The sequence below is a fragment of the Amblyraja radiata genome, chromosome 22, assembly GCF_010909765.2.
Source record: "Amblyraja radiata isolate CabotCenter1 chromosome 22, sAmbRad1.1.pri, whole genome shotgun sequence".
NCBI classification, from domain to species: Eukaryota; Metazoa; Chordata; class Chondrichthyes; order Rajiformes; family Rajidae; genus Amblyraja; species Amblyraja radiata.
The window spans coordinates 32,488,404-32,503,901 of NC_045977.1; the positions used below are offsets into that span (position 1 = coordinate 32,488,404).

General features: G+C 37.3%; 1 protein-coding gene across 1 annotated transcript in view; it reads right to left on the bottom strand.

Annotated features, from left to right (window-relative positions):
• LOC116985866 (tetratricopeptide repeat protein 30A-like) overlaps window positions 1-15,498 on the bottom strand; it is a 59,187-nt gene that overhangs the window by 14,277 nt on the left and 29,412 nt on the right. Inside the window, 3 exon segments of the mRNA XM_033040955.1 lie at window positions 55-133; window positions 1,002-1,105; window positions 3,347-3,418. Coding sequence (XP_032896846.1) covers window positions 55-133; window positions 1,002-1,105; window positions 3,347-3,418 — 255 coding nt within the window.

A 15,498-nucleotide genomic window follows, 5' to 3' on the forward strand; every position in this document is an offset into this window, starting at 1 on the left:
GACATTTTCAAAGAAGGGACAAGAAGTTGGTCTTGCATCCTTGTTTCTTCTTACCTTTTTGTTGTATGGTTCCAAGCTCTTTATTACTCTTGAAATGCCAAATTCATAATTTCCTTTAGCACAGTATAAAGTCCTAAGAGAATTGAGAAGGTAAAACACTAAAAATTACTAAGCATTATCTGTAGAAGTCAACATGGATGGCTTGATTTGCATCCCTTTTTGTTTCAATGCAACGGTTGGTGGAATTTTAGGAAGTTTGTTTTAGAGATTCTGCTCAGAGTAAACAAAGACTGAATCTGAAAACAACTATTTGCTAGTGAGAATTCTGAAACTGCTTGTTCTGAACCTTTTGATATGGTTCAAATGTCCTCACATCTAATTTTCAAGACTTAGTTTCAATCAAACAACATCAGATAACATACCCTTAAACATAACTTTTACAACACAGTGCCTTTACTTGATTCACTACTCTAGAACCAAAGCTCGCGCAAGTCCTAATTATCTTCCTTAAAAAAAAATCAAATGACTTGTTAAGAGTGAGCATTTACCTACCAATGCTACACGGAAATTAATTTGCAAACTCTAGGCAACTACATCATTCAATCCGTCGCACAGTAGAACTCCAATAATCCAGGTTTCTTGGGATTTTGTTGGTACTAGACTGGAAGATTTCACCGTCTATTGGATGTTACTCCCATTAATCCCAAAATGCTTTGAATTTACTTTCTTGTGGATGATACACAGTAAAACAAGTTCTTCAGTGAATCGGGTGAGTTAAATAAAGTGCATAAAATGGGGCCCTGGTACATGTAAAGGGACCACTGAAAACATCACCCGGCAATCCAGATGCTAAACCATCGGGATTTCTGCGAAATCAGTTAATGGATTATCACAGTTTTGCTCCATTATTTATTCGTTTTTTGATACAATCCTCTGTATACGTGGAATAATTATATAACTCCAGTGTTTAATCTGCCATCATCAAATTAGATATTACCCACCCTATTACAAGATTAACAATGCAAAGATGATAAATCTTTTTATCTGGGTCATCGTATGCCAGCTGTTCCTCTTCCTTTTCAATCTTCCGCATCAATTCTTCTGCCTTTTAACAGAAATATTAAAATCTACATTAGTCCAAATAAAACTATCACGAACAATCTTTATTTAAAGATGAATACAAATTAAAATTGGGAAGAAAATTAACAGATATTATAACAATGGAACTACTATTAAATAGAAGTAACATACTTAAAGTATTAAAATAATATTAAAATAATATTTCATAGAATACAACCCATAAGCAATGCTAATTTATATATTAATCACCTATGTAAAGGACATGATCATTTTTGCTATTTTATGGATGAAATACTTTGCAACATGTTTCATTGCAAAACTATAACTATATAAAACTATATATACATATAAAAATGGCATAATTGATTTGAAATGGCTTATTGGTGTCATATCTTGGTACAAAGTTTAATAGGACAAGTTAAACAGTGGAAGAATCTCCAACCCACTTGTGGACGAAAACTGGAGAAAGTTTAACCAACACAGGGCAGGGCTTTGTAGAAAACGTAAAAATAAACTTAAATGTGGCAAACAACCTAAATGCGCCACCTTGCATTTCTCCGAGTTACTTTTTAACGGTCATGTGTTTATCTGTTTGTCAATGAGATGTGAGAAGTAAGAGTGGTAAATGATAAATTGATATCCAAGCCAAAGATATGTTTAAGTAGGGAAAAGGACAGAAAATGCTGAAAATACTGAGCAGGTCAGGCAGATTTTGTGGAGAGAAAAACACAGAATTAACATTTCAGATCAATGATTCTTCATCATGACCGGGAAAATTGGGAAAGCAATATTGAGCGAATGAGAAAGTCGAAGGATGGGGAGAACAAAAACTTTGATAGGATGGACATCAAGAAAGTAAAATGACACAAAGTGCTGGAGTAACTCAGCAGGTCAGGCAGCATCCCTGGAGAACAAAGATGAATAGAATAGAATAGAATCTTTAATTGCCACGCAACCAGGGTTGGTGGTATTTGGGTTCGGTACATGATGGTACACTGCTTTTGTTACATACCACTAATAACACAGATCACCGTAATAAAGTGCATCCATACCACATCACAAATCACAAATCTCACCAACAATAGGTGACGTTTCGGGTCGAGACCCTACTTCAGATTGTCTGAAGAAGGGTCTCTCATCCTGAAACATCACCTATCCATGTTCTCCAGAGATGCTGCCTGGTCTACTAAATTACTCCAGCACTTTGTGTCCTTCTGTGTATTAATCAGCATCTGCAATTCTTCGTTGCTACAAGAAAAACATCGCAGATTGTCAAGAGTCAAGAGAGTTTATTGTCACGTGTTCCAGATAGGACAATGAAATTCTTGCTTGGTGTTGGTTGGAAGAGATTGAAGAGGTTGCTCATCTGTTCAGAACAGATGTAAATAGAAGGTGAACAGGGGAGAGAAAAATAATGCGATGGTGAGGTGTAGAACACAGAAGCTGCTGAAAGTATGAAATAAAGGATAATGTTGGGAAAGGTCAGCAGGTCCGGCAGCATGTGTGGAGAGAGAAATATCGTTTCATCAGAACTGGTCAGAGATTAAAAATTTACAAGGCGTATCAGTCCTCTGAGATAAGTTATTTCTAACTTCGAAGAAAATGATGAATGCTTTAGCTCAATCAGCACAACAAAACCTCCTGCAGTACCTCCTACATTAACATCATACATTTACACCATCTTCTAACATTGGTGCAATGTCGCGAATATTCATTATGCATCATATGTAGATAACCAATTTATCAAAACCTATCCTTTGGAATTCCGTACATAAGGTCATAAGTGATAGGAGTAGAAATAGGCCATTCGGCCCATCAAATCTACTTCAGCCATTCAAACATGGCTGATCTATCTCCCTCCTAACCCCATTCTCCTGCCTTCTCCCCATAACCTCCGCACCTGTACTATGGATTGCAAAGTTGCACGGTGAAACTTCAGTTGACCATTAAGGGAAGGATAGAAATAAAACAACAATATACATATCAGTCTAAAGTCAACCGTGAAGAAATGACATACTTATTGACTAAACACTTGGATAATCATAAACTAAGTCATAATGGAGCATTGAGACAATAAGTCCACAAGGAGAACTATTGGGAAACCAGTAGGCTAGGATGTAGCTGAAATATGCAACTATGGATGAATAATAGACAAATTTAAACAGAACACGACAAGTAAAGAAGTATCTATGTAAAGTGGTTCAGTTCATACAATAAAATGACAAACATCATATTGTTATATGGATCCCCATTAATGTATGCTTACCTCTTCATTTTGACTGGTCATTATATAGGAAACACAGAGATTAGCAAGGACAATGGCACTCACATTTAAGATCTGAAAGAAGAGTAAAACGGATTGTAAGTACATGCCACATAAACGTTGTAATTCATTTAAAATCATGGAAAATAATGGTTGAATGGAACTCAAAAACAAAAGTATAGTGACACTTAAAGCAAGCACAAAGAATACAATGAACAATCTAAGTATTACAGTTAAATTAAAATACATTGCAAAGATGTTAACATATTCCTAGCAAATACATAATGTGCAGATTGTGATATCGTAAATCATTCTTGACATGTAAAAATTGTTTTCACGATAAAGTCTCAATCTAAATGATTAATGAAACATTCACTAACAGCATTATTTTATTTCCATATAAAATTTAGTGTAAACATATATTTAAAGACCAGTACGGACCCCGTAATGAGAAATCTAAATGATGGGAAATTGAATAAACATGAAGAAGCATGGGAAAACTGCCCAAAATTAATTGAGCAGAGTAAATCAATTGAGTGATTGTGTTATTGGTCTTCTGGGAGAACGTTGTTGGGCAGTGGTTAGGGAGAAAATGTACCAGGAAGCCTCAATCCAGATTGCAAGATTTCATAGATTATAGTTTGGTACAGACTGGTGCAAAATATCATAGTGTTCAGATGTGACCTAATAAATAACAGTGGAATAGGTTGGAAATTCTCGTTAATTTATCGGCCATAATAAAAAAAAAATGGAGTTGAATTATTTTGAAACTAACATCTGATCAAACATATACTAATATTTAAGCCTTATTCTGTGATATTTTAAAATAAAATTCAACCATGAAATTCTCAACAATAGACTACTGAGTACTGTACTAAGTCAAAAATCCTTTTGTTATAAATTTTGAATTTAATATAAAATTATATAAGCAAAAAGAAAGAGAAGGGGGATTAGATTCGATGTCTCCCGTTGAAGAGTGTGCATTATTATAGTTACAATAAGTTAGTTGAACATCCTTTTTTGTACTGAGCTGTATTTGGTTTTAAATGGAGATTGCTAATTGAACATTATGACACATTTTAATCATACAAGGGAAACAAGACGTTTCAGCTGCAGTAAGATTTGACTTCAGAATTTAAAATATGTACAACATAAAGAAAATACGAGGAGCTATAATTCCCTATTTTGCAAGGTAATCTGTGAACTCCAACAAAAATTTCTCATTTAAATTACTGAACCAGGATGAAAACCTAAATAATTCATAACTGTTCGTAGTAGTTGCCATAATTTTGAATAAAGAACATTGTGTATCCCTTAAGAGGTTAGAAATGGTAGATGATCAATTAATAATTACAGCATGCACATGTTGCATTCCTAGAAATTGGTTGTATCACATATCAGATTTTACGGAACAGAAAGCCATGTTAGCTGTGCATGTGTCCAAGGAATGCAAGTCGAAAAAAAAGATTTTTGATAATTTATATAGTTTTTTCACATAAATTGTGTGAGAACAAATTTTATTCTGCATCTCAAAGTGATTTGGCAAATTTCTGTAACCTGAACGGCTGTCAAGGGGGAGTCTGTAATAGGTAGTTTTTCCTATTACAGGGCATTGGTGTTTCCGTTACTTAAATAAAATTAACTAGTTTCTTTGAAATAAAATTCCACAAAAAGGATAATTGTTTTGAATGATCAGTAAATGCTATCTTGCATCACTCAGTAATGGACTTTGATAATTTTAAATTACAAATATAAAATTGAATATAAAGTGTAATTTAAATTAAATTGGGTGAGAAGAACCATAGCTCGAACTAAGCAGGCATTCAATCCCTTAGTTTATAAAACCCTGATCTCTCACCATCAGAGCATTAAAATGATTCATGATGACCCTTGCTTTTACTGTTATAATAACATGTTTACATCCAAGATGGCAGTGACAGATTCTTCTGACATTCTGAGCAGCTTTGAGGTATGCCCTAGAGATAGATTGGAGCAAAACCAGTCATAGCAAGGAACACATTTATATTTGTGAGTTATGCATGGAGGTTCTACTAGATTTGCAAATCAAATCAGCATTTTGCCATTTGCAAGCAATTGAGCTGCTGACATTGATCTGTTCTGATCTAATAGATGGACTAAGCCTTTTACTAATTTTCAACTATTAGACACTATTCCTTAGTCCATAAATGGATGGACATAGGTTAACTTTTTTCTTCGTCTTGTTTTGAATAATTTTTAATTATGGATGACAGGGTAAGAAAAGCAATCATCCAATTCTCCCAATATTAATTTCTATTGACTTTACACTTTTTATACAATTATATTATTTGGTTTAGTATTTAGGAAATAATGATCATTACATGAGGATTTATTTTATATATAGGAAAAGATAAAATGCAATTCGTTATTAAAATAGTTAACTGGAGGAAGAACAATTTCAATGGGACGGTACAAGTAATTTGAAAATGCATATTGACAATCACAACTGCAACTGTTTACAGCCTTTTGCGAAGAAATTATTCAGGTACAATTGAAGCACATTTCCAAGGGCGACAAGGGAAGAACATAATGAGATACAAAAGAAGATAAAGGTTAAAAATGCTGCACATTACAATGTCAGGTGGTAATACCAGCATGAGCCTCACTGATTGCAAAAGAAGCAGGCCATGTGAAATATAAGAGGGTCAAAGGGAGGGAATGTGAAAAGATGAACCACTAATTATAAATAATTTCTTCCTTAAAGGCTCTAAATATAGTTGTGCCCATCAAGTTATAATTTCAAAAGACGTGCACCATCCCACTAAAAATGCTTCTTCCAGTTAATTAATTTAATTGGGATATAAATACTAAAAGGGAAAATTGGAAACATGGAAAATTGTGCCTATCCAGGACAATATGGGAGCCTGCACATGAATGCTGTGCTAAATGAGTACATGGCATCTGTTTTGACCAGGACAGTGGATACTGCCTGGATATGTTAAACATTTTCAGCACAGAAATATTAAAAAAGTTGTCTGAATTTAAAGGGCCTTTCCCACTGTACGAGGTAATTCAAGAGTTCTCCCGAGTTTCCCCTGATTCGAACTCGGAGAATTACGGTAATAGCCACTTGTAGGTATTCGGGGCTCTCGTGGACACTTTTCAACATGTTGAAAAATACTTCACGAGCTTGCCGCGTTTCCCGAGTACCTGCCGTCAACGTTATGAGCCGCTAAGAGACGTCCACGAGCTCCGACGTACCCGCTACGTACATTCTACGTACTTACCACGAGTTTGATTTTTTTTTAAACCCGGGAGAGCTCTTGGGTAAACCTGTATAGTACAGGCCCTTAAAGAAGGCAGAGCACAAGGACCAGAGAGCACTCATCCTAGGATTTTGAGAGAAGTACAAAATAAATTATGGGGGCACAGGTAAACATCTTTCAATGCACTTTCGATGTGGGGGACGATAACAGAAACTGAAGAATTGTGAATAGGGAATATCCTTGTTCAAAAAAGGGATAAGGATAAACTCAGTAACTACAAGCCAATAAGGAACTTCTGTGGTGGAGAAGCTTTTAAAAGCATTGATGAACAAGATTTATAGTCATCTGGAGGAAGATGGATTAGTTAAGGTAAGCTTGTGCAAATTAGATAAGGACAAATTGAATTTCATCGATTTAAATTAAATTTTTGAATAGGTAACAGCTAGAGTTGATGAAATAATACAATTGAAACAGTATACAAGGAGTTCCACACGATTTTTGATAAGGTTTCATAAAAAAGATTTGTTAGCAAAGTTGAAGCAGAGGCATAAAAGGGAGATTGATAGCATGAACATGGTTGGTCAATTTTTCAGACTGGAGGACAATGAATATTGGCGTTTCTCAGCAATCAGTGGTAGGGTCATTGCTCTTTTTAATCTATATTAATGATTTAAACCTGGGGTAGTAAGATACAATTTGTAAAGTTACAAATTACAAAACTTGGCATTATTGTGAAATGCAAGGACAATTATATTTAGCACCGATAGATTAAAATAAAAAATCCGAGATGACTATTGTTGGAAGGAAGAACGAGGAAAGGCTATGGAGAATAAAGGATACTGTTTTAAAAGATGCAGGGGAGAGGTTCCTGGGAAATGTGTTCACAAATCATTGATAGCAGCAGAGTAGTTTGAGAAAGTAGTTAATGAAGCATCCAAAACGCAGATTCTCACCAAGTGAGACACAGAGTATAAAAATACAGAAGTTTTGTGAACCACTGCTCTGGCCTCAACTGGATAATTGCATTCAATTCTGGTTAGCACATGATTATAGGAAGGATGCGAAAGCACTAGAGAGGGTCAAGGGAAACTTTGTGAGAATAGTTCCTGCGGTGGGGATAAATTAGAGACATTGGGATTGTTTTCTTTGGAAAAGAGAAAAACGATGGGAGATTTGATAGAAATATATCAAATGATGAGGGGTCTGAACAGAATGGGTAATGGAGGTTGCTCACTTTAGTGGAGGGGATGAGGCGTACAATCCATAAGTATAAAATAAGGGTGAAAGTAAATAAAGAATGACATGGTTAAACTTATTTATGCGCCACGTAGCTAGAATCTGGAATGCATTGTCTTCAGATATGTTGGAGCCATGATTCCATTGACCTTCAATGCAGAATTGGATTAAAAAAATATATATATTAGCAAGGTGACAAAGTAAAGGCCGAGGAGAAGATGAGGGCTGGAATTCATGATTTGCCTTGGTAGAGAATCACTATGCACACAATGTGATGAATGGTATCCTTCTGTGCTGTAACTATCTGATTCTTTGGTCCTGACAATATACTTTACATGTTGCAGATATTTGGTGCAATGTTAATGTTTCCCAATGTCACCTCTCTGTCACCTTATCTCTTTGATGCTCAAGATCAATCTCACCACTAACTTCTGGGTTACCTCCATGGCTTGACTCTCTTCTCTGTAATCAGGTGATCAGAACTGCACAGTTGGTTTCATCAAGCTGCTAAAGGATTTGAGCAGAGTGCAGTGTTTGACTACTGCGAATCCCATGCTTATTAACAGGTTAAGGGCCTGTCCCACTTACGTGTCCTTGACACGCAAATTACGCGACCTCGTGGTCGTGTTGAGCCGCGATGGTCCTGCGAAGGTCGGGCGCGATTACATACGTACGCACAGCCGTCTGGAGTGCGTGACGTCATTTGAAAATGGACACAAAGCTGGAGTAACTCAGTGGGACCAGCAGCATCTCTGGAGAGAAGGAATGGGTGACGTTTCGTGTCGAGACTCTTCTTCAGTCTGAAAAGAAGGGTCTTGACCCGAAACATCACCCATTGCTTCTCTCCAGAGATGCTGCCGGTCCCGCTGAGTTACTCCTGCATTTTGTGTCTATCTTCAATTTTCTTGGCCCCGCTCTGGGAGTAGTAGTGGGGGCGGATCCGGACCGCAACGGCCGTGAGCCCCAGGCCGAGTTCGGCGATCGTTTGCCTGATTCTTGTTTCATTATGTTCTGGCTCTTTCTGGACTATACATAATGGACGATTAAAGCAGTCTTGCTTACTAGATCTTTATTGTCTTTGTGCAGTCATCATCCGAACTGTGTCACGAGCCCGGTGTCAACTCTAAAACAGTCCCCCGTACAACAGTACTTAAATAAACAATCCTATTGTTACATCTTTCTTTTTCTTTTTTCAAGTTAGTCTCTTTCCCTTAGGTATTCTAGTGCAACAAACTTGTACCATATGTTCTGCTCATTTACAACAGATCTAACAACATAAGCAATAATAAATCAACAGTTCAAAACATCCGTTTTCCAACAAGTGCATCAACAACACATTTTCATTTTTTCTTTTCATTTTTTTCCATAGTCCATATCTAATCACTGAGTATAGTCTGTCAGGTAGCGGGGTCTGACAACTTGTCGACCTGACCTGGTGACCGTGTCTTGGTTCTCTGCTGGGCCCTCTGGCGGTATGGCCGCCTCAGTCACTGTTGGTGTGGGTGTGTTTTGTGTTGGTGTGAGCGTGGTGAGATTGTGTCTGAGGTGGCGACGATTTCGTCTCAGAACACCTCCTGACTCTAACTCCACCTCATACGATCTATGGCTCACCTGTTGGATCACTCTCGCTGGTCTCCAGCCCTTGTGTGTGTCACAGGGCTGTACTCTCACACTGTCCTCTCTTTTCAGAGTGTCCATGTCTTTTGCTGTGCGGTTGTAGTACTTTTCCTGTCTCTGTCTGTTGTATTTCAGTCCCTGTTCGTCGTGTGTCACCTCTGGCTTCAGCAGAGTGTCCTTTGTGGGAAGCAGGGTCCTGGTCCTCCTGCTTAGGAGTCTCTGTGCCGGGCTTGTGTTGAGGCCCTGGCTCGGTGTGTTGCGATGATCCAGCATTGCCAAGTACGGATCCTGTCTCGCTGCTGCAGCCTTCAGCATCAGGCGCTTGGCTGTCTTTACCGCTGACTCCGCCTTCCCATTACTCTGCGGGTATCCCGGCGACGATGTCCTGTGTTCAAAGCCCCACTTCTGGCTGAAGTGCTGAAACTCTTGTGATGCATACTGGGGTCCGTTATCCGAGATAACAATGTCAGGAATCCCCTGTCGGGCAAAGTGGGCCTTGAGTTTTTTGATCACTGTGTTGCTCTTAGTGTCAGGTAGATAATCGACCTCCCAAAAGTTTGAATAATAATCTACTGTTATCAGATAGTCTTTATTGTGAAAGGAGAAAAGGTCCGTTCCTACCTTGGCCCAGGGTCTGCTGGCCATGTCATGTGGATGTAGTGTCTCTCTTCTGCCTGTTTCAGTGCATGTACCTCCTCCACTGTCTGTCCTTGCAGTGTTCTGCTATTCTCCCTTGACAGCTCTGTAGCTCTACAAATGTGCAGGCATGTCTCAAGAGTCAGCTTCTCTTCCCTGAGTAATCTCTCCCTCAGTGCTGAGCTATTTGTACCACACACAAGTCGATCTCTAATCAATGAATCTCTAATGTCCCCAAAATTGCAACTACTAGCAAGTATCTTCAAGTCTGTTACATAGCTGTCCACGTTTTCATCCAATCCTTGGTTCCTCATGAAGAATCGGTACCTTTCCACAGTCTCGTTTACCTTTGGGTTGCAGTACTCGTCAAACTGTATGATCATTGAACTCACTGTGGTCCTCGCTGAAGGGCTAGCACTCGACAAAGTTGCCCAAAGTTCTATGCCTTTTTCTCCGATGAGATAGTTGAATAGCTTGACTTTTGTGGTCTCTTCGGCGTCTGGCATGGTAAGGTCTATGTACAGTGTGAACTCCTCCTTCCAACTTTTCCATGACTTCGCCAAGTTGTTGGAGTCCAAAACCAAAGTTCCAGGGGGTTTTAGCCCTTCCATCGCTGTCAGCTAGCTGTTGTTTTTTCTTTTTTTTCTTTGCCGGCTTCTGTAAGGCTAACGTTAGCCTGCTGCTAGCTAGCTAAACTTTCACTTTTCTAGTTAATTCTGACAATTTTCGACGTCCTTCCCACCCCTGCCACCATGTTTCATTATGTTCTGGCTCTTTCTGGACTATACATAATGGACGATTAAAGCAGTCTTGCTTACTAGATCTTTATTGTCTTTGTGCAGTCATCATCCGAACTGTGTCACGAGCCCGGTGTCAACTCTAAAACAGTCCCCCGTACAACAGTACTTAAATAAACAATCCTATTGTTACAATTCTGCTGCTGTTGAAGGTGAGACGTTGCGTCGCGCCAGCGTCAGTTGTTGGTGCGCGAAGATTTCGTTCACTACAAAAATTTCGGAGCCCCGCGCGATGTCGCGCACAAGTACATACCCCTCCGCGCTTCTAAGTGGGACCGGCCCCGCGCGGTCATACGATGCCCGTATGCCTCAACGCGACGAGGTCGCATAATTTGCATGCCAAGGACACGTAATTGGGACAGGCCCTTTACAATGCTAAAACCTGTTCGTAAATCAGTACATGTTCTTAATATCACTGTTAAAGTAGTTTGAAATGGTAAGAAGAAATATTCTAGTGTAAATAACTGTAATAATATGATGCATTTTATTATTAGATATTTTATCTCAAAAATTGAGCATACTACCTAAACATTTTACTTGCTTTAACATCAATAAAACAATTGCAAGTGATGTGTACTGCAGTTAATAGCAAGAAATGAAGCCTGTGTCAACCATGCCTAGCTGCCGTTCTAGTTGTAAGTCTTTGATGAACCTGTGATTTCAATGGCCAACACAGTTTGTAAGAATTAATAAAAGACAATGGTTCAATGATACAATGTAGAAATTGAAAATAAATTTTATGTGAAGAGTGGTTCTTACCTAAATCAATGACTCCCTCTGGCTCTACTTCCCAATACTTGTACAATAAACTGTGTATTTTAGACAGCTTAACAAAGTGGATCTTTGTAAGAATGGGCAGTGGTATATTGGGAAGGTAAGCATGCATCAAATCTGGGTTTTTTTCTAATGCAGCCAAGCCTTTCTTATCTGCTTTATTTATTGAGTGATACTTTTCAGAGACTGTACTGTGAACAAAGATGCCTTAAAAGACGATTTCTCAACTTCATCTTTGCAGTATCTTTATCACTTGTGAATACATTTTCTTTGCCCATTCATTAAATTCCTGCATTCAGTATTCCATATTTGCCTTTGTGAACCTACAGAGAATGGTTCTTCTAACCTCTTATGATTAACTTCATATTGAATTTAGAAGCTTTGTTTTGCAATATCTTTATCCATTACTGGGCACAAGTTGGTCTTGTTCTTAATACAAGACAAGTTTTGTATCATTAACCTGATTGCATATAACGTTTGATTAAAAATATCAATTAGAATTTCCAATTTTTCCAGAATCCAGTAATTATCCTTAAGGTTACAGCATATGCTGTTGTGGAATTGTAGTATAATTATAATTTCAAGCAAAACTACCCATCCATGTAAAAACATAAGTTTTCTACAGCCATTTAAAAAAATAATTTAAACAGTTTTTATCTGAAATTGTTAAAATTTATAACCAGTAACTGGTAAAAATTCTAATAGATCAATATAATTATATTGGTTAATCATGTTATTAATACTGAAGCAATAATAAGGAAATTCAATTTTTTGGAATGATGGCTGTATTTGCTACATTTCAGTCAGGCTTGGTGTTTATAGTGACAATTTAGTTTAAAAACGTTTAAAGAGCAATTAAAATGATTTAGAGGCCTCAACATAAATATTAACATAAGCTGTTGCCAATGTACGGTATATGTACGGTATAAAGACACATAACCAGAGTACTTACATTAAAACAAAACAGCAGTTCTTGCTGTCAGACTTTGCTCCATTAAATTGTCAATTGTCATAAAAACTCATTAATTATTGAGTATTTTAACATACTTCCCTTGCAGAGAAAGAATTTTGCTATTAGTGGCCTAACTATGCGGATGATAAAAAAATCTAAAGACAATATAGGTTTTGTTCAGTTAAGCAGAATAAATACATTTTAAATGCATTATTCTCTTCCTGAATTAATATTAGTGGCAACTCAGAAATTCATATACTATTTGACCACTATAGTGATTACTTAATAATGCCAGTTTAATGTTGGCATAATTCTAAAACAAATCTGACTACAATGGACTCTAAATTACCTGCAATTTTGCCATGTTCAAGTACAAATCCTGATGAAATATAGATGCAATATTTTAAGAACAATCCCCCTTAAAATGTGACAAGTAGAAATTACATTTTACCAAAATTAAGTATCTTTACGATATTTAAAGAAACATTTAAACTTCCTCTTTCCAAACAAGGTTTTACAATACTATCTTATTAAGCAAACTTTTTAATATGTTAATTTCCCTATTGCTAAACTATGATAGCAAATAAACCTTTTCTAATGAAGATATTAATAATCTGGTCCAATGCAGAATCTAGCACGACATAATAGTATTGTAAAGAGATGTCACATATTTGTGCTGACAAACTCTCGATGCTGAAATGCTCAGCTGTCTGGTATCAACTATATGGTTGTTGGTATATGGAATCTTTAAGTTTGCCATATTCAATCAGAAATTGCACTTCTGATGGGCAGACATAGGCATTTATTAAGACAAGGAAAATAATGACAATAACACAAGAATATTAGATTAGAGTAGGCATGAAGTAGCTAAAGAGAGGTAAAATAGAAAATGATGAATAGAACTGCAGCTCAAGATAAGAAACAAATGACAATACTGCAAAATAAATATCATTGAACAAAAAGACTACTTACTGATGGTAAGTGACTGAAAACCAATAAAGAATGGTAAAAAAAAGCAGGTCGGGCCTGTAATGATATATAAAAAAGAAGAAAAAAAGTTGGCTTCCCTAAATTGCCTCAAGTGTGTGTAGGGAATGGATGCATAAGTGGATAACATAGAACTAGTGTAAACGGATGATGGATGGTCAATATAGTCTCCATGGGCCAAAGGGCCTGTTTCCATCCTGTATCTCTAAATTATAAACCAATATGTGAAAATAAGAAAAGGCTAAGAAAGGATTTGAAAGCCACCAGAAAACACAGAGTTTTAAAAATATATTAAAACAAATGCATTATCAAAAAATATTAATACAAAGCTGAAAGGTCAATTATCAAGGGAATCCAAGAGGCAATGAACGTAGACTAGAAATACTTCAACATGTTTTCCTTTCTCCTTGCTGTTTAGTGCAGAGGTGAAGTATCATATTCTACCCAAATTGCCATCCATAGTAGGATCATCAATTGTGTAGCAAGATCTTTCCTCTACAATCTCTGGTGCTGGATGTGGGTAGAGTTTGTGGCGCGATGGGAGCAGATTGCTGTGGAATGGGATGATGACATTTGGTGGTGAGAAGAGCCTGGGGCGGTGGGCAGTGTTGTGGTAAGAAGGAGGGCGATTATTATGGTTGGGAAGAGATTGCAAGGGTGGGAAGGGTTGAGACGGTACAAAGAGGAATGAGGAGCAAAGCCGAGTAGGTGGCAGAGATTGTTGCACATAACATTCAGAGGGGTTGAAAAGAAGTTTGAGACAGGCTAGGGGAGAAAATTTGGAGAGGTATGATCTAATGGGCAGTGGGTGAAAATGGCTAGTTTTGAGACTGATAGCAGGGAGGGGAGTAGGTAAAACTGGAAATTATTTTAAGGATGATCAGTGCATCCTCTAAATAGCTTCCCGAATTAGCGAAGGTAAGAACAAAGGTAACAACAGAGTAACTGGCCTTTGCTCTTCAGATTACATCTGCTCCATTATTCAAACCCACTGTTTGCAAGTTGCATATGGATAGTAAATAAAGTGTGACATAGTTTTCATATGCATGCAGAACCAGATTCAAATTGAATAAAGTTTAATGCACTGGTATGATGTGACAGGGCTTCCAGATTAAAACTCAATGTACAGTTAATCAACAGTGGATCAAAAAAATATTTATTGGACCAATGAATCAGTAGAGATAAGTAAAAGTTGAAAGTGATATGTAATTAGTAAGAAGGAACTGCAGACGCTGGTTTACACCGTAGACTCAAAAAGCTGGAGTAACTCAGCGGGACAGAAGGGTTTCGACCCGAAACATCACCCATTCCTTCTCTAGAGATGCTGCTTGTCCCACTGAGTTACTCCAGCTTTTGTGTCTATCTTCATAATTATTTTGTTTCTGTTTTAAAAAATGATATGGAAGAAAAGAAAATTGTTTAAAAGAGGCATGACTAAACAGAATGGAAGGTGTTAGTAATGTTGGTTAAGTTAAAAGTATTCACAGTCCAGATCGAAACGATACATAGAAACAGCGCTGCTTTCTGTATAGGACATTCAACCTTTTTTTGCAGACACTTTGAAAGAATTCTAATAAATCCCATGCGTTGGTCTTTTCCTGTAGCCCTACAATTTGTATCCCCAACAATTAATATCCGACTCTTATTTGAACGTTTTCACTGAATCTACTTCCCTTTCAACAATGCATGCCACATTATTAACATAAAAACATTTGATCTTATCTCACACATTTTATTTTAAAACTGTTTCCCCAAGTTACTTCAATCAGGGATACGGCTTCTCCTTACGTGCTCTAACAAAACCTTTAATGGTTTTGAAAGCCACAAGCAACTGCGTAGCAGAGATCTCTGTGACCCACAGGCAGTTCAAAGGGGCATGTATTGAGACAAACATCAACCATTATTAGAAGA